At 42.1% G+C, this 19,125-nt stretch overlaps 1 protein-coding gene across 1 annotated transcript in view; it reads right to left on the minus strand.

Moving 5' to 3' along the window:
- Positions 1-4,408: 4,408 nt before the first annotated feature.
- The window catches only part of NOL9 (nucleolar protein 9), a 132,673-nt gene continuing 117,956 nt past the window's right edge, over positions 4,409-19,125 (minus strand). Inside the window, exons 11-12 of the mRNA XM_069240091.1 lie at positions 15,129-15,262; positions 4,409-4,743 (exon numbers count right to left, since the gene is read on the minus strand). Coding sequence (XP_069096192.1) covers positions 4,618-4,743; positions 15,129-15,262 — 260 coding nt within the window. The 3' untranslated portion in view covers positions 4,409-4,617. The remainder of the gene's footprint in view (positions 4,744-15,128; positions 15,263-19,125) is intronic.

Below are 19,125 nucleotides of genomic sequence, written 5' to 3' on the forward strand. Positions count from 1 at the left end.
ACAGGTAGAAACCGGTTTCTTGCCTGTGTTGAGATTAAAGTCTCAAAAAGAAAGCAAGACTGCAGCTTTTCTTCTTCCAATTTGACCCCAAATGTAGCAGCCGCTTGTTTGATGGCTTGGTTGTACATGCCTATGTCATCAGGGTGAGAAGGCCTTGAAGGATAAGTGTCCACTCATTCCTCTGGGGAGTCCACTTCTGGCTCCTGCCATTGGTCTGTGTATTCGGCTTCAGAGACTTGGAACCTTTCCATGAGTTAGTCTTCCTCTTAGAAGTGTTCTTCCTCCTCTTCTTGAAGCTCAGGAGACAGTGGAGGTTCCAATTCCTCGACACCCTTGTCTCCAAATTCGTTGCGTCCTGAAACATTTTGTGGGATCCTGTAGCCCCCAAGACTGTTGAACTCTTTTTTTCTGGAGGAGTTGAGCCAATTGGTCCTCCAGTCTTTTTCGTTTCTTTTCTATCTCGGCAACACGTTCTTCGTGGTTGAAACTTGATTGTTTCCTCTTGCTTACGGGAAGATCTTTAAGCACAACTACAGATGTTGAGCTTTGGTGGTCATGTTTTGACCCGTCCCTTCCACGCGGAGTCATCTTTATCCCGTACATCCTTCAATACCTTGGGTTTTTTGGGAGTTTTTCCTCCATTTGATTCTCCCTCGATGGACTCCTCTCTGGGCTTGCCTGCTGGCAGCATGTTCAACGCTCTCCTTGCTGTTCGTAAATCAGTTTTCTTGGATTTGGGTGATATTTTTGCAGCCGATGGCTCGCTTACATCGCTCTTTTTCTTTGTCACCTACACCTTGACGAATCTCACCTCTGTGTCTGACCTCTCTTCTTCCTGCATCCTCAGTGACATTGTTGTCCTCTTCACTAGAGAGGCCAAAGTCCCTCAGACATGGTGTCATCTGCTGGGTCTGCATGCTGTGGTAAGCTCTTCTCTGTCTCTTCCTTGCCCTCAGCGTCTTAAGTATAAATGCTCAAGCTTGCATTGGAGTCCTCGCTATGGTGGTTGACGGGGAGGCGGAGGTTACAGATTGGATGCGTATTCTTCGGAGCAAACTTGTGGCAGCAGTTCTTACAAAACTGCAATGTGTTTTCTCAGGAGTCCCCTGAGCGGGCATTCTCTGAGTTCTTACCAACTTACTGATGACTTTCCTCTTTTAATCTTCCTCTCCGGTTTCTTAGTCGGTGTTGTGGGTGAGTCTGGTAACATTTATGGGAAATTTGTCACCTTTTTCGTCACAATCTTCTTCCCTGTGTTGGAGATCCTTCGGGAGGTTTCCAGGCCAAACTGTGGAAAAAAGATTCTGAAGATGGTGACCAAAGGTGGAAGCTTCTGGAAGAAGCATGAACATCACAGGGGACACCAAATGGAGGTACCGTTGACACCCACCAACAAACAGCAAACAAAAAGAACAAAAATGACTACCAAAATACAGAATTCCGGACCCAACCACTAGAAGGCGGAATAATGCACAGCATGTGAATCCAGAAATGATTCACACTGCAAAACAACATCTTCCCAAGTGTGCCCCTGGATTCCCGGATTGGGGTGCTAAAGAGAACTCATCCTGAGAGATGGAGGTTTGGATGACCAGGCTCTCAGGGGTGGAGTATCACATCATTAAACCTGGGTCACCGGGTGCAGGGCGATGGTGGCAGGCAATCGTTCTATTCACAGGAGCTCCTATGCTGGGTTTGGATCAGATACCCACTAGGACATATGTAAGGGCTTCAATAAAGGGGAGCAAGGGTTCGGGGGCAGGGGGAAGCACCGGGCTGAAGCAACTCTGTCAGTTTAGTCCTGACTGCCACCGAAGGCAGGTAAGAGTCCAGGACCTCGGCCGTTTTCCACACCACTACTGAATATGAAGCTCCCTCCTCCATAGCCACAGCAGGGGGAGAAAGCATGCAAGTAACTGGGGAGGTATCCAGTCCGCTGGCTTCACCCAAGTCCGTACGCCAGTCCATGGTGTCTTGGAGCTGGTATTCTAAAGGGTTCAGCGACCATCCTCTCATTCTTCACCGTAACCTATCCCAAGCCTCCTGTCAGCTCCGGAGTTGGCATCGTAGGACACCCATCTGGCTCTCTATGTCGCAGTCAGCAATGAGGACGGGATGGAGCTGCCAAGGAGCACGAGCGCTGCCGAAAGCGTCATCTGGGAAGGTCAAATGGGTAAGTCCAACGTCAGACCAGATACAGGGACGGATCCATGGGTGCCCCTTGGACCGGAGGCCGAAGCCGCAGAATACAAGGGGGCCCCTTTTGACTCCACAGGGCCTGAAGGTGCACCAGCAGAGTCAGGTTGCCCAAAAATGAGGCATAAGGCCCCATAAAACTCCTTGAGTTGGGCAGGGGTCGCTCTGGCTCCCGGAAACGCTGGGACGCAAAGAGTCAACCCAGACGCAGGCACCGCAGATGGAGGCCTAGATCGACAATGCTCCTGCTCCCTCGTCAGTCGACGGACAAGGTGAAGTTGAAGAACGTTTTGCTTTCTTCAACTTCTCATGCTTCGACCTACCCCATCACTCTGAGGACTGAGTGGGACGACAGATATTGGGAGGGGGGAGCGGATCTGCGACTGATCGAGACCTTCTCCTTGACCAAGATCGGGACTTACAGAGACAAGAGCACTGGGACTGCTCCCTCAAAGCCTTTGAATTTGTGGCCTGGGACTCAGGTCCCGACTTCTGGTCTTGGTTGCGCTCCAGACCCCAAAAGCACACGAGGTGCAGATTTGTCGCGGACATTGCCCAATAGCAGAATGTGCAGGGCTTGAACCCAGTCCTACGTGAAGACATCCTTGATATACGAGAAAAAAAAAAAAAAAAAAAGCTTTCACAAAAGTCAAAACAAGACAAGTCAAACAGTGATTGAGGGGTAGCTCTTTCTTCAGATCAGCGACAGTTGATGGGGAAAGAAAAGAACTGACATAAGCACACCAGAGTGCCTCCTAAATAAGACCCGCAACGTCATATCTGGTGCAGATGACAACGGGTGCAGAGCTGATTGATGCCACCTAATGCTGCTCTGGGGAATTGCCAGGGAAAAATCTCCAGATCCAGACTGACACCTGGCAAAAAATTCTAAGGTAAGGAATCTGCAACTAGATGCGTCTATTAGATGGTGCCAAAAATATTTACAACTCTTGTGAAGAGCTTTGCTCAAGGGCTCAGAGATTTTTGAGGCAAGGGAGAGGTCTTATTCTCTTCCTCTTGGTCTCAGTTGGAGGAAAACACAGCCTCTGGGCTAAGCAACAGCAGATTAGGCACGATGTCCAAGGGTACAGTGCCCTCAACTTCTTCAACAAAAGAGCCGGGCCTCTTCTCAGAAGTAGTCAAGGGTGCCACGTGAGGTTTGCCGCTACATCACCTGGTGAGTCCACCATCTCTCCATAAATCATTCGGGTTGGCGGGGAGAGGCAGAGGTTGTACACCTTGTGGCATGGTACTGAAGACAGTATTAGAATCTAATCATGTCTACTCCATCACGCCAAAGCATTCTTTGCAAATAGGTAACTAAACACCAGAGGTACGTGGACCCGAAGAGGGCCCAAGGTCTTAAAGTCAGAAGTCAATGGCTACACCGGTCTCCAGAGCCTGTCGTTAAGAAGAATGCACAAAACAAATGTTACAGATTATCAGGATAGAATTTTCATTGACATGTGAAGAACACAACCAAACCCTGAGCCCTGATAATGCACGTCCGAACTAGATGGCAGAAAAAACACAAAATCTAACATGGAGTTGGTGCCAATGCATGTTGCCAACTAAAAGAAGAGTCCTAATGCTTTTTGTAACTAAAAAACGTTTTCTTTTCAAAAACAAAAAAATTGCTAACCGCCAACCCCAAAGCAAGTCGGTAGGAGTATGCAGAGCATGTGTAGCCACAACAACATATGCTACGAACATGTGTTTTCAAAGAATAACTATTCTGGGCATACACTACACACCAGATTATATAAAAAACAAGCCAAAAAGCCAGGATCTCAATTGTATTCTTTCTCACAAATACATTATTTGTTCCTTGATTACTATTCTTCGGAGATCAGAAAGGGTGACTATTTGCCACAATTGGCAAAGTAACAGATAGAGGAGGCATTATATAAGAGTAACAACCTAACTTGGTACTGTATTACTTTGTTGATATATATACAAGAAACTTTGTGGACTGTTCCTACCTGGAGGTTAGAATTAACATTATGTATTGTGCAAAATTAAATGCATCTTTCTGTCATTTGTGCCACAGTCAATTATATTTTGCTTACACTTTTAATACAAAAACGTAAAGAAAAACATAACACCACATAATCGACCTGGGCTAGCGCAGAGATATGTACTCATATAGACCTTTTAAAAAACAATATATTTGATCAGAGGCAGTTGTTCATTAACACGCCAACACAAAAGATGAGATATTTACAAAACTTTTATTTTCATGAATGTAAACCAGTATTATGAAAATGTAACCTGGTACAAAAAAAGTTAATTTGTACAGGCAAACTGCTTCTGATTCCTTTGCATGATGTATGTAGTCACATTAAAGTGTGGAGGGGTTTAGAAGTTCCAAACTTCACCAGATTGCAAGAATAAACTGCAAAAACTACATTAGATGTCCTTTTATGGGCCGGACAACCTATTATGCTCTCTTCTCTTGAGTTGTTTGTTAATTTTAATCTTCCCAGCGCCCATAATTTCGAAGTTGTATTCAGTAGTTACGTATGGCACATCACCTTTAACCTCAGGCTGAAAAGGACAGAAAAGAATGAAAATGATTGTGAAAGGGGGGAGACAACGTTAGCATTTCAGCATTTGAAAAGAAGGTAATAAAACAAACGAACAGCACATAAAACACAGAAGTTTAAAAGATTTGGATAATGTGATATTAACTTTGTTACCTTAACACCATGCACATCTATTAGATTACATGTTTTCTCAAGGTTAATAACACTTTTGACAAGCAGTTAATATTTCTAGCTAACAATAGAAAAAAATGGAATGCAGTCTTCAAAATCCTTTCAAATAATGCTCCGTTTTGCATTTGAACTACGCAAGACATTTTAATGTTTGTAGGATCATACAGAACTGGTGCAACAATGTAAGCAGCTCTACAGTAATCTTTAAGGTTGATTGATTTTTTTATTTTTTTTAAATAACTTGCACATACATTTCTGCCTACATCCAAAGGCCTGACGTATACAAGAAAAGTGATGGACGGAAAGGGTGAATTAATCTCATTCGCAAGTAATTACTGGATGATCCCAGTACACTGTTATTTCATTTTGCACACAATGCCACCTCAGTATGGACCTAGCCATATGCAAATCAGTCTTGACCGTGCTGCAATAGGGGGGGAAGTCCAGCTCAAACTGCCAAACCAGGTCTCACCGGAACATAGGCAACCCAAGACCGGTTTTGCCCTGATTGGATTGCGATGGCGGACCCGAGTAATTACCAGCAGCTGAGGATGATTTAAGCAAGCATTCCATCCATTACTTTTTATATACTTCAGTACATGCAAATGCCGGCAGGCCAATCTTGTGACCAAAGGCACATATTAGTCCAGTTCATAACATCACTCTTGTGACTCTTAGGTAATATGCTCACCAACATTTTAACACAAATAGCCAGCCTCCACATCCCACCCCTCTGCCAAGCTTAGTATTAAGATTAGATCCCTAATAGAAATTGAATCGATACATGGATTTCTCAGAAGCACAAATCTCCTGTAATACATCTGATTTATTAAGCTGTTATTTATGTCTCCCAGATGTCCCTAGGTATCCATAATTAGTAGTACTATAAGAAATTTAGCACATGTAACTTCCTCGACTTTGGTTGCTAGCACTGTCTGGAAAGGTTTCCATTTCCATTACAATTGATATCTTCTCCTTTCCAGTTAATTTTCATATTTTATAGAAGCATTCTATGTGCCTGGGAATGTCAGCCTCTCCCCCAGTCCCAGAAACACCTGCTTAGCTATACATAAAAGCAATGTAATGAAATGGTGCCTTGGTGAATGCAACATGCATGACAGTGTCTGCTAACCCAAGAATGACATAGGCAGGCAGTCCGATAGGCTCAACATTACGCATCAAGTCTATTTTGTCTATGATCTCCAACCAATATCGCTAAAGTTAGGACAATCCCACAGCAGATACCACAGAAATCTAAATCCTAAGCGGGGATAATACCCTGTTTAGGATTTTGGGTTTTAGCTGTAGTCAATGTCACTTGTATCAGAGCTAGTGGCGCCTGTTCCCAACCTGATAAATATTGAATTCCACTCCTTATTCATCAACCTTCTCCTCAATTCATTTTCCAATCTCTTCTGTCCTGTTTTGCTGGGAGAGAGATAGGCCATAAGAAACATATTTTGATAGGATGTGCCTATCATCGGTCTTGGCAAGGAGCCACTTCTCAAATAGAGATGTGGCTCCCGTCATGGCTTTAGCCCCTTCCTGGGAGACCCAGTGTCTACTTTGCCAATAACGTAGCCTTTCTGATTCTGGCACCCCAAATTCAGTTTTAATTTACTCAAATGTTTTAAGGCATTTTAAATCATAAAAGTGTTGTATTCTCCTACAGCCTGCCTTTTGCATAACCATGTACTTTCCCCATTCCACGGCCAGGGCAAAGTCTGGATTACCCACGATAGGTGTGATTGATATGTAGGCAATCTAGCCATCACAGCATCCCATGAGGTCAGTGTAGCCCTAGTAATTAGGGAAGAATATAAACCCAAAGCTCTGTGTTTCCTAGACATCCAGATAGTTTCCCAAGTGTGGTCCCTGGCCGAAGATGCCATAGAGTGCGGCCATTTGATTGACCCCACTATCCTGTCAGGTTGGGCCGAATGGGCCCTGTGTTTCTTAGGCAGCGCCAAATGTGCCTTATTGATGGAACACAGACGTTCTTTACTAGTCAAGACAGAACCCAGGTAGGGTGAGTTGGCCACTACAGATACCGGCCCAGTGGTGAATTGGGGTCTCTTTGGGAACCCTTGAATAAGGAGCTATCATGCTTTAACACATTCACATCCCTGGACAAGGCACAGCAATCTATCAAAAAGGTCTTCGACCAACACATTTTTTTAGGGATTAGAAGTGGCAGTGGGTGCTCCCCTCCAGTCGAGCGTATAATTCCAACCTCAAACTCCAAACAAGGCGTTCCATCCAGTGGCAAGACCAGAAAAAATTTGGAGAGTTCCAGCCCTCCTGATGTCATGGCAGAGGACGGGGATATAAAGGAGCTTTCTGAGGAGCTATCAATGCACCAGGTGGCACCAGCACCGGTAAGCAATACCCAGTCTTCCCTACATGAGGTGGGGCAGGTTTGCAGTGGTTCAGTCAAAACTGGGTGCCCATAACGGGGGACACGTGGGTGCTTCACACCGTAAGGGATTTTCACAGAGTTTAATGGTTCTCCCCGTCAACACTCCTGCCCATGTCCTGTGGTGTTCTCAGGAAGGTACACAGATGGTAGACTGATAGGTGGCGGAGCTCCAAGAGAAAGGAGCGAATACACATTCTGTTTGCCATCCAAGGGGGATCCTGAGCAATATCTTCCTTGTGAAAAAGGAGGGCACAGGTTACAGACCAGTCATAAAACTGAAAGACTTCAACCGGTTGGTGGTTTAGCGCCAACTCAAAGTGGAGGACATTCATCACCTCAGAGAGTCTACTGCTCACCGATTGGTTGGTGAGGCTTGATCTGAAGTACACCTACTTCAACATTCTGATCTTTGCTCTCTACAGTTTTATGCAATTCGAATGGGGCAGGCAGGTTTTTGAGTTCATATGCCTTGTGTTCGGGCTGTCCTCAGCGAATAGGTGCTTCACCAAGGTGCTGAGGCCGGTCATGGAATGACAACATGCACAGGGCGGCAGCGGCGCATTCTCCTAATGCCTCAGGACAGATTAATTTTAGTAACCCAGCTCCAGATGACCAGTCCAAGAGATTGGCAGATCTCGGCAGAGTTCTGGAATTATTGCCAAGAGCATAAGTTGTCTGTGACAGCTGAATATCCACCAGGGAGATTCAACCAGACTGCAGATTAGCAGTACTGACACCTGAAGGACTACGGTGCCTGGAAACTGGATCCCTCTCTATTTCAGAGGATTATCAATCGGTGGGGCCCATGCCACATTGACCACTTTGTCAAGACTAAACCATCAACTAACATGTTTTTTTTCAGTTGGCGTCTAGAACCTCTAGCAGTAGCAACAGATGCCTTCCTCCAAGATTGGAGTGAAATTCAGTGGTATGCTTTTTCTGCCTGCCCGATGACCGCCAGACTCACGGCATTAGTCAGAAAACAGGAGGCAGAAGAGATCCTGGTGAAACCACTCTGAAAAATCGCAAGACTGGTATCCAGTTCTTCTGGAACTTTCTACGGATTTTCCAATCATACTTCCCCAGACTTCTCATCTGCTGATGGATCCTCACGGCAACTTGCACAAACTGGTTCGGTTTGAAACTCTCCTGCTGATGGCTTGGAGGATTACAAGGGACGCTGGGAAGTCCCAGTCCTTTCAACACAGGCTGCCTAACTTATTAGAAGGGCATGGGCAGACTATACGGTCAAGCAATATAGTTCGGTCTGGCGTAGATAGTCACACCGGTGTCTGCCACAAGACTGTGATCCCGTGGGAACAGAAGTACTGCATATTTTCAATTTCTTGTCCGAACTGGCCAACAGATGTTTGGCATATCACAATATTAACGCTTGTTGATCAGCCATCTCCGAGGGTCATACGCCTCTTTATGACATACCGGAGGGGGAACACCCTCAGTCTGTTGACTTTTATGGGGTATCGTTTTGCCTTTGCCACCCAACCAGAAGTATTGCTCCCTCTGGGATTTAAATGTAGTGCTACGAATGCTTCGTTCATGGCAGGATAATCAATATTTGTTCCGTAAGGAACTAGCAGGTAGGATGGCGGTGCTATGTCTTATTTCTTGTAAGAGTGTCTGATGTTTGCTTCTTGGATATTACAGCACGCATCCTTGCCCCAGATGGGGTGTCATTCACTATGTCTAGATGCACCAAATCCAACACTAGGGTGGTCCATTATCCTGCTTTCCCTGCTCAACCCAAACTGAGTGTGGTTTGCTGTTTGAGAGCTTATGAAGCTATGCCTGAGGAGTATCGTCCGTCCGGGACAGCTCAACTAATGATCTCCTCAAGAAACCTTCCAAACCGTTTCTGACAACTATCGTCCACTGGGTGAGACGGGCCTTATATAAAGAGGTTGCTGATGCATCTACCTTTGAGGCTCATTCCTCAAGGGGAGCTACAGTTTTGAAGGCCTTTTTCTTCTGGGGGGGGGGGGGGGGGGGGGGGGGCATTTAGAGGATATTCTCAGAGCAGCGGATTAGTCTTCACACTCTACTTTTAAGACATTTTACTTTAAAACAGTTTCTGGCATGGCTTCACTGGTTGTCAAACAGCTTTAAACTAACATATAATCTGAGCCTTCGGTCCTGCAATAAAATATAAAATTTCCTAGCTACTGTAAAGGAAAGTTTAAATTCTGCTTAGGACACGGAGGCAAGGATTATCCTTCCTGAGGTGTTTCGCTTTATCACCCTCCTGGTATTCTATGAAGTCTGCGGTGTCTGGATAAGTATCGGTATGTCTATTGCCAGGTTCTCATGGGTTATCTATTTGTGGCAATTTTATATACAGGAGTATACTTTATTTAATGTTTTTTCTTACGAAGTATTGTCTACCTTAATGGGTACCTTGATTTCCAGCAATCTGTTGGTAACAATGAGAGATGTTGTGTCTCAACGTCGAATGACACTGTAATGTCGTCAACGGAGTGTGTGAACATCCACACTTTGAACCATGCCTTGACGTGGAGTGTGATGCGTTTGGAGTTTGTCTTGACGTCGAGTGACACTGAGTTGCCGCCAACAGAGAAACAGACCTTCTATACTTGATCTTGACAATCGGTGGACTATTGTTGACGTTGTGGCTGTTCTTGTTTTGTGTTGTACTCGACGGAATATCAGCAGGACTATGCTGGCTTGACATCGGGTGGCTGCAGACAGAGTCTTTTCCTTCGTCGACGGGTGACGCTGTGTGGTAGTTTTCGACATGTTGTCCTTTGACGTCGCATGTCGACGGAGGTCTGCTTGTCTAAGTTGATGCGACAAGGACAGCACTGTTAATGTTGAAGCAGACGAAGAACAAACGGGTATTTTCCTACCTGGTGAGGTAGACGTTGCTTGTCGTTTTTCCACACTTTTCTCCTTTGAGACCGTCTGAAGGGAGGTGGTTTCTGTTTTTTCCTTTTCTTGTAAACCATACAGATAGATTCTCGGTCTGCCTTTCAAGGTCCCTTTTGAAAGATTTTGGCAATGACTGCATGTCTCAGGACAATGGCTTTCAGGAAGACACACGAAGCAAACTGAGTAGGGATCAGTCTGAGCCTTCTTTTTGCCACAAGAACGGCATTTGACGTTAAGAGAAGGCATTTTACAGAAATAAAAAATGAAATTCCTGTCAGGAAAGTCTTATTTTGTTAAGACAATGTGAAAACGTCCGTGGTCTATTGTCTTTTATAAAATTGTCCTGAAGAAGGTGGCAAAAAGGACTGTGAAAAATAACCGAAACGCGTTGACCCAAGTTGAACTGCTGGGCTCATTGGAACTGAGCAAGAATAGATGAAATATTAGTTGCATGGCTGAATTGGCCACTGTATACCTGATATGGGACAGCAAAAAGACAATAGACCAGGGAGGGTGTCTTGTGTGTGGTCTCCCAATTTTGTTAGGTCAGAGATTGCACAAAGGTCCCCCCTGTGTGGCCTGATGTCTTTTTTATGATTGTCTGTTTTTAATGTTTTTTATTGTGTATGGGATTATTTATTAAATATTAAATTTTGATATTCCTTTATTAAGATTGATCATTTGAGTGAATTAATGTATGAGAAGAGAATTGAGTGGTGGATAGCATGATAATTCCCCCAGGGTGTTATTTCTTTTAATTACTGTGATACGGCGCTCTGTCCCCTTAGGTGGATAGGTTACCGGGGGGCCCCCTCTCCTCCCTTTTTTGAATTACAGGCATGATGCCAGTTTTTTGGTTCTGTTATGCTAATGTGAATGCAGCCCTCTGACTAATAATGCCTTTGCTTTTCACTACAGTTTTCTCTATATATAAGAATGCTAATGCATTTTATGTCTCTTTTCTACCCTACAGAGATGTGGAACTCTGATGGTTAAATAAATAAAAAAAAACACTATGATAATAAGGCATTCTGGCCTGGTTTTTGTTAAAATAGGCTTCATGTGTATATAGACACATGTATATGATATATATATATATATATATATATATATTTCTTCAAAACGACGTGCTCGAACGACGAGCTCCAGATGGCCCTAGAGGGGTGGTGCGACAACCGGCAGAGCACTCCGGTTAACCTTCAATTATCATCCAAGGCTGCTAGTCAGCCGAAACGCGTTGTGTTGAATAAACATATTCTATTCTTGATTTCCTGAGTGTGCGACTATTGTAAAATAATTTGGATGATTATATATATATATATATATAGATATAGATATATATATATATAAGTCTGCACGTAATTCTATACTGCATATAAAATATACATTTGCATAAAATGTGCTCCGGGGTCCTCGCACGTGGGTGGGAATACTCAGTGCTTATGACTACTGATGAGGATCTCCTGGAAGATAACTTATTTTCTGTGTCTCGTCGTTTCCCTTTGGATAAGACCAGAAGCAAGAATTCTTAAAGAAACACCTACAGCAGGATACTTAGAGCGAAGAAAGAGGGAGTAATGTTTCCTTAATGTTGGATATATGGGATTTACTTTATGGGTATTGTGTTGTGTTATTGCAAAGACTCCTGGGATTTATAGTCTTTAAATTTGAACTTTATTTTTAAGACTGCGGAGTAAAATAAAATGAAAGAGAAGCATAATCCTCTCCTTTGTGTCTTTATTATAATAATAATAAACAAGCTTTATTCGGTCCATTGGCCTTCAAAGCAATATACGATAGTACATAATCTTTAATTAAATGCATAATCAATATAGTATAATATAAAAATAGTAAAAACATATATACATACAAGACTAAACCGTATCAAATTACAGTTAAAAATTAATCTATTTTTGGTTAAAATACAACGTCGTATATTTCAAGCTGCAACTAAAAATTTATTAACTGCTAAAACTAAATCATTAGATTTATTGGTTTTTAAAACCCTTAATGAGTGATTACAGCTAGTCAAGCCCAATACTAAGCAGGTTTTGCGGATCCACTTTGTTTTTTTGCCCTGCTTATTTTATCCTGCAGTCAAAGTGCTCAATGGACTCTTTCGCGCAATCGCACGCAGGACACATCAGTTTTAGAGGGCTGTCCCCATTTACTCGTCAAGGGTAATAAGGGCAATGCTCCAAATCGAAATCTTGCATATAGACTTTTACCCAGTAGATTTGGTATAATATCAAGATAGGGCTCATACTGCGGGAACCACTTAAAATCAAGAAAGGAATCCGTCAACCGACCATAAGAGTTACCAGTTATGTAATTGACCCTGATATAGGACCAATAAGTTGTCTTCAGGACATTTTTATGGCGCCTTTCTAAATTATGAGGGTTTTCCCAGTAATCGACCAAGCCCAGTAATCCAAACCAATAGGAAACATGTCTAATCCAGGGAAACTTTTTTACATTCTGTCTTTTTAGCAAGTCAACTAGTAATGCTTTGTAAGAGGTCAGTTTGGGGGTAGTCCATATCCTTATCCAAAAGATTAGGGGTCTTAAAATGATCAAATCTGCTATACGTTTCAACCCTAAGTCTAGGAAGAGAGGAATCAAAGGTATACTACGCGGGCACGCTATCAGGGCCCTAGCAAATGCATTCTCTCCCACTGTTATTTTAGTACAAATACCTGAACCCCATATTTCTGCACCATTTAGGGCTGCCCCCTGTGCCTTGGCTGTGTAAATTTTAATTGCTGGAAGAACTGCTTTAATGCTAGATAAAAACAAAGAATAGAGGCAGCTCTGTGTTGCAGGAGCCCCGAGCTCTTCGAAATCTGATCCTCCCAGGATAGTTTACTGGATAGTCTAACACCCAAATAGTCTATAGAATTAACCTTATTCAATGGGACTCCTTCAATAGTAATGGAGAAACTTTTACTAGGCCCAGTGTGAAACACCATTAATTTAGTTTTATTAACATTGACCTCCAGTCCATGTTCTCTGCAAAAAAGATTAAATTTATTTACCAAGAATTGTAGCCCCATTGGGGATTTTGATATAAGCAACGAGTCATCTGCAAATAGAAGAATATGGATTTTTTTTTAGCATCAAGTGAGGGAGCGTCATTTTGGCAATGGGTCATGTACTTCACTACCTCATTCTCTTTATTATAATTAAAACGTCTTTTCACGATAGCTAGGAAATTTTTGATTATCAGACAGAACAGGAAAGGCCCAAAATAGAGACTATGTAGAGTGTGTCACAGAGGATTTAAAAAAAAAAAAAGGACTTTTGCTATACAGATGGCTATGTTTTTGTGCCTGGGACGCTTGACACCCAAGGAACCACATACAATTTGTGAAAACTGGAGATCCAGAGTGGTGTATATTACTGGAACACTAACACACTATTAACCATATCGCTTTTTGAACAAGAAAATAGATTTTAAAATATTTTCTAACTATTATGTGAAATGTCAGCAATGCTACCCCAGACTTTTGAAATCTAGAGACCCATGAAAATCGGGGGAAGTGAGGACCGTGTAAATCACTTTCTTATGCAGAGTGCCCTTGCAAACATCACACTTTGGAGGAAAAGAAAAAACAAAAAACACATTTTGCCCACATTTAAGTACAGAAAATGTCTGAATATTTGGCCTAGAGCAAAAGGTCTACCAACCTTCAATCCCCAGCATGTGTGGGTGTGCCCATCATAAGAGACACAAAAGGTCCAAATCTGCGACAATGTCAGAGATACTAAGAGAGGTGGACTTCTGTGACGTGGATGGTTGCAACATTTATGTTAGGGTCAGCTGCCATCTTGGGAATCCCAGCAAATGCTAGCATTTTTTTTAAAGCTACAGACATGGGGAATTCTAGTGTGATATGGCTTGCGTGTTTCACACTTTTGTTTCCCAAAATGCTCTTCAGATCTGAAACTATGGATGTGTAATGAAAATGCCTCAAAATTTCCCTGGCTGGATTTTTTTACTTTTTTATTTTAACTCAGCCATCAGCTAACAACCAGTGAATCTTACCGACTCCAGCCATTTCTGAAAACTAGAGACCCGGGAACTCTAGGGATACGTGGCTTGAATGAATGCTACTAGTCTTTACTATGCACAAGTACCAGATAACATCATTGTAAGGTTACAAGACACAAGCAAAGTGTGACTTTTGAAGGTTATGTAAGTGCCACTGCCCAGTCACCAGTTGCATAAAACCAACTACAGTAAAAGACGCCTTTAAGTGTTTATCTATTGTCACATATCTGTCTCCTCCCTTGTACTCAATCTGTGGTTTTCATCTTCATTTCAGTTCATCTAAGCTCACCCGCAGATGACACTCTTTCCTCTATTGTTGCTCACTTATTGTTCCTAAAGACATTTACTATCCTTTCTGCTCCCAAGTGAAATTTTTGTTCTTTAGAAAGAATACGCTCTGTAGCGTCACTCTCATAAGCTATTCTTGAGTCAATGCTTTAATAAAAATAAAAAATTAAAAAGTGCCTGAATATAATTCAAGGGGACGTTATCTGGATTGTTAAGCATATTGCTTTGGTACATCTTCATCAGATTCCCATGACGATACAAAGCAATTTCACAACTTACACTTTCATCACCCACCACACCATTCAGGTGATGAATTGTGTGCTGGATATTTTCTACATAAAACAATAACTTCTTGATACTCATTTATCGTTATCAAAAACATAAATATTTGAAACCATCCACACTGCTTATTCGCTTAATTTGATTTATATAAATTCTCATTAATAATGACCACAAAAATGCAACATAACACATTTGAATTTACACAGTAGTTTCTTAGCAGGTTTGGGTGCCAAATTACATAAAAACTGCAAACTGAAATTAATTTTCTTACCTGGTTCTTAAAGATACTGTGTGGAACGTTGATGCTGCCAATGAGCAGGCAGTTTACTAGCCTCAACCGTTGGGGTGCCACTGGGGTCAGTATATGGTATACTTTCTTCTCCATGTCAATCCCTCGAACAATTCCTTTAAAAGCAAGATTAAACAGTTTGTCTTAATTTGCTTACATTACTTTCGTTAGGTCAAATAGAGGTGGTGTAGGCATTTATTCATCTTTTCGATCAGAGCCATACAATGTTGAAAACATTTCAATTCCTTTTAGGAACCATTCGATCCTTAATTCTTTTCTAAAATAGTCCACACAAAAAAGCAGGGCAACATGATACTAGTCCGTGTCAATTTGCACTAGTACATCCAGGAAATGGTGTCACTTGGAAAGACTGTACTTTAGTGGTATAAAAATATGTAGTCAATTACCTAGGGAATTAAACATCATTCCCTTTTTCTTATACTTATGTGGCAATGAAGTGGACATGCAGTTTGAGTCACCTGTGAAGCTTAGCATGTTCGATTACTAATTAGCTACTAAAGGAACAGAAATACCAGGCTGCTATAAGTGTATTTCTTTAATCAAAGAGAATTCTTCTAACTATCCAACTACCTAATAGCACCAACACATGTCGAAATTGGATTTAAAGAAGAAACAAATGAAACTGTGCAAAGCCCTCTTCATTATGGCTTGAGCTCCGGTTGGTTGTATCGTACCTTTCCGTTTTTGCAGTATTTTGTGACATTGGGAAATTACGGATTAGACTGCTTTAAATGTGCAAAAGCCACACTTTTGGAAGCCAGATTTCGTGCTGTTTTATGTACAAGCTTAAAGCAGAAGTGAAGCTCTGCTAATGCAACGATCATATGTATTTAATCTAGTCTTTGCACATCAGAAACCACTGCCTCAAGTTTAGACTGAGATTCCTGCCTTTTCTTTTACTATATTTACCAGTAAATTGACATGTTTGCTGATAAAAATATAGAATGCACATGCATTTTTATGTAGGAAATATGTTCTTCTTATTTAATGGCCCTTTTACAGAAAGAACGAGTGTAATGGTTGACATATTTTAGCTAATTATGATTAATACAATTTAAGGTCTGTGCTGTTTGGGGCATTGTACTTACAGTAGCAAAACATTCTGACAAAACTTGAAGGAAGCACCAGAATTACAACTACTTGATCTGAAAACAAATTGTTTGGGTGTAGCGTATAACTTTGGCTCATTCTTTTTAGGTCTTTGCATGGCAAATGATTACAACCATCCTCTGAAACCAGTTTTCCACCGAATAGAATATGGCTAACATTAGACCACCTATGAATGGAAGTAAGACACTGTGCGCAAATGCGGCTGATTTTTAAACTTACTTTTCAATCACAGAATTCTTCAAGCAAGTTAAACAGTGAACAGTGTCATCCATCCTTCTATCTTTTTAAAACAATCAGTAAAATGAAAACCTAACAAGCTTGAAATCAAGCTGCCCATTCATCCAATAGTAATAATTTTCAAAAGGAAGACATGAAAAAAAATAAGGAAAGGGTGTCTAGATCGTTGGTCTTTCTGAATGTTGCTCCCACCTTTGAATAATTAAAGAAAAAAATCCCCAAGGATCCCCAGAATAAAATACATTTTTTCATAATTATTCTATAAACCTGGCAGCTCTGAAGACATTTAATAATTCAGTTGCTGCAGCTAGACCTTTTAAACTATCCAGTCAAGTACATGACTGCCAACATGCTAGTGGCAGCCTGGATTGCCTATAAGTACACAATTACCAACGTTACGATTGTGGATCAGGAATTGGGCTGGGACTTCGAAGTGGGTAATTATGGGCTCCAAATAAACACCAAATTCCCTCTGCTCCACACTGACGCCTACGTTTAGCCAGGGCACTATAATGAGCCATCAGTAATGTTTTTTTCCAAGCGGAGAGGTTTACTGCCTCTTGCTTCTTTCAATATAAACAGATCACTTTTTAGGGTCGAGCCTGCGTTGCATGCGCTCCCGCATGCATTACGCAGGGAGACTCTTTTGTATTTATAAAAGGGCTCGGAGCCCTGTCAACTTCACATCAGTGTTTTTTATTGGTTGGTGGGCTTCCCTAATAAAATCTGCTTGCTTTCATTAGTCGAAGGCACGCATATGGCATGCCTTTTCCGGTGGCTAGCCCTCCTCCAGCGCAGCGACTAAGTACAGAAAACATGCGAGGCTCGCTGTTTTCCATGGGCTCTTAGAATTATTTTTCTCTAATTTACGAGCCCGCTCTCGCTTGGCAGAAGTCGAGCGCTTTACTTACTTGATTTCACTTTTTCGGGTTATGTACATAAATGCACTTTTGCCCGATAGGTGAAAAGTCGGTTTAGGAATTTACAACGTGATCAACTCTAACATGAGCAAACGCAAGACCCTATGCATTGTAAATGCTTGTTTAAGGATGATGTTCGTTTCTGTTCCCTAGGGGCATATTAAATTAACCTCTCGGCAAGCGGCTGGCATCCCTAAGATCAATTCATGTCCCACAGGGTTTCTGCTTCCCAGTTTGAAGACCTCTGGTTTAGAGAGACAGCAGGTGGCCACAGTTACAAATCTAACACTGAGCCTTCAGAAGAGAACAGCTCCACTTTCCTGCATTAGAAGCTAGCCTTTCAGGCCAATAGTATTGAACCGGGGGATAATTAACAGACTCGAATATAACATTCCATTGCTTCCACTGAGCAGGAATGGTTTTCGCCTTCAATGAAGATTTTCGTAAAGGAGAACTGAAATTCCGAGTGAATATTTTTTCCTTTTACATCATACAACATTCACTGACAATCCACAGCTAGTAGGAGGGGCAGGAAACAACGGGCAGACTACTTCAGACAGGGAGGGGCCAGATACGAGTTAGCCAAACACAGTAAGCAAAACCCTGACATTTGGGTAACTGCCATAAACTTGGATTCCAACAGATGGTAGTGGCTAGATAAGGTGTAAACAGATCGCCACAGTGTCTGCTTTACAAATACTGGAAATGGGGGCATTTGGCAATAGTGTAGTAGAGATTGGGGTTTACCCATTGGAATGAGCCCTTGGCATCAAACATAGGGCTTGAGCTAACTGGCAAAGGAGAATGCAGCACGCTTGATACAATCCACATGGCTATGGATTACCTAGAAGTGGCCAGTCCAGCAGGAAATTGGCACACTGCTGCTCAACTTTTCTTACGCATTTGATCTTCTATAGGATTTGGATTTAACACCCTTCCAACATCTAATGTATGAACAGATGTTTCTACAGCAGTGGTAAAGTTCTAAAATAAAGCGGGCAGTGAAAGGGTCAGGTTTACAGGTAAATCAGATACCACATTAAAAAACAGAAGGGGGAGTTCTCAGAACCACCTTGCTTATAAGAAAAATATAAGCCTCTTGAGAACATCGCCCCTTGAACACCATCACTGTTCAAAATTAGGAAGACGTTCTATAAAATATTTTGCACTGAGGATTCTTGCAGGAGTGCGAAAGGGGAACCACATTTAGTCAAAACCACATTCATATTCCAAGGAAAGAAAGGCCTTCTAATCAGATGGAGTAAATTATTCCATTCACGACATTCTTATTTCCAAGGGCTTTTCCTATAGGCAGGGAATGTCGCTTGGGGATGTTATGAAAAATAATTGCAGGCAAGATCTTGGTTTGATATAGGGCAGTACTTTCACAGATAGGTAATGAGTTATGGGTTTAAGCAACAACTGTGACCTAAACCCCCTAAACAGAACGGAGTATCCTCTTCTTTATGAGTTGTGCTGCTACAGCCAACATTTATTTTCATAGGGCTTGTGATGCAGATTTGTGGCCGAATGGCCAGCTTTTTCACTGATAATAGGCAAGCCTCATATGGAATGAGCTTGAATATTTTCTTTAGATTGGGATGGGAAAATCTGAGCAGCAAATAGACTGTGCACAACCAGTACACATTTTATTTGGTATCAAGTATGATGAAGGCTTGATATCCAAAACT

This window comes from Pleurodeles waltl, chromosome 6, assembly GCF_031143425.1.
Source record: "Pleurodeles waltl isolate 20211129_DDA chromosome 6, aPleWal1.hap1.20221129, whole genome shotgun sequence".
In the NCBI taxonomy this organism is placed as follows: Eukaryota; Metazoa; Chordata; class Amphibia; order Caudata; family Salamandridae; genus Pleurodeles; species Pleurodeles waltl.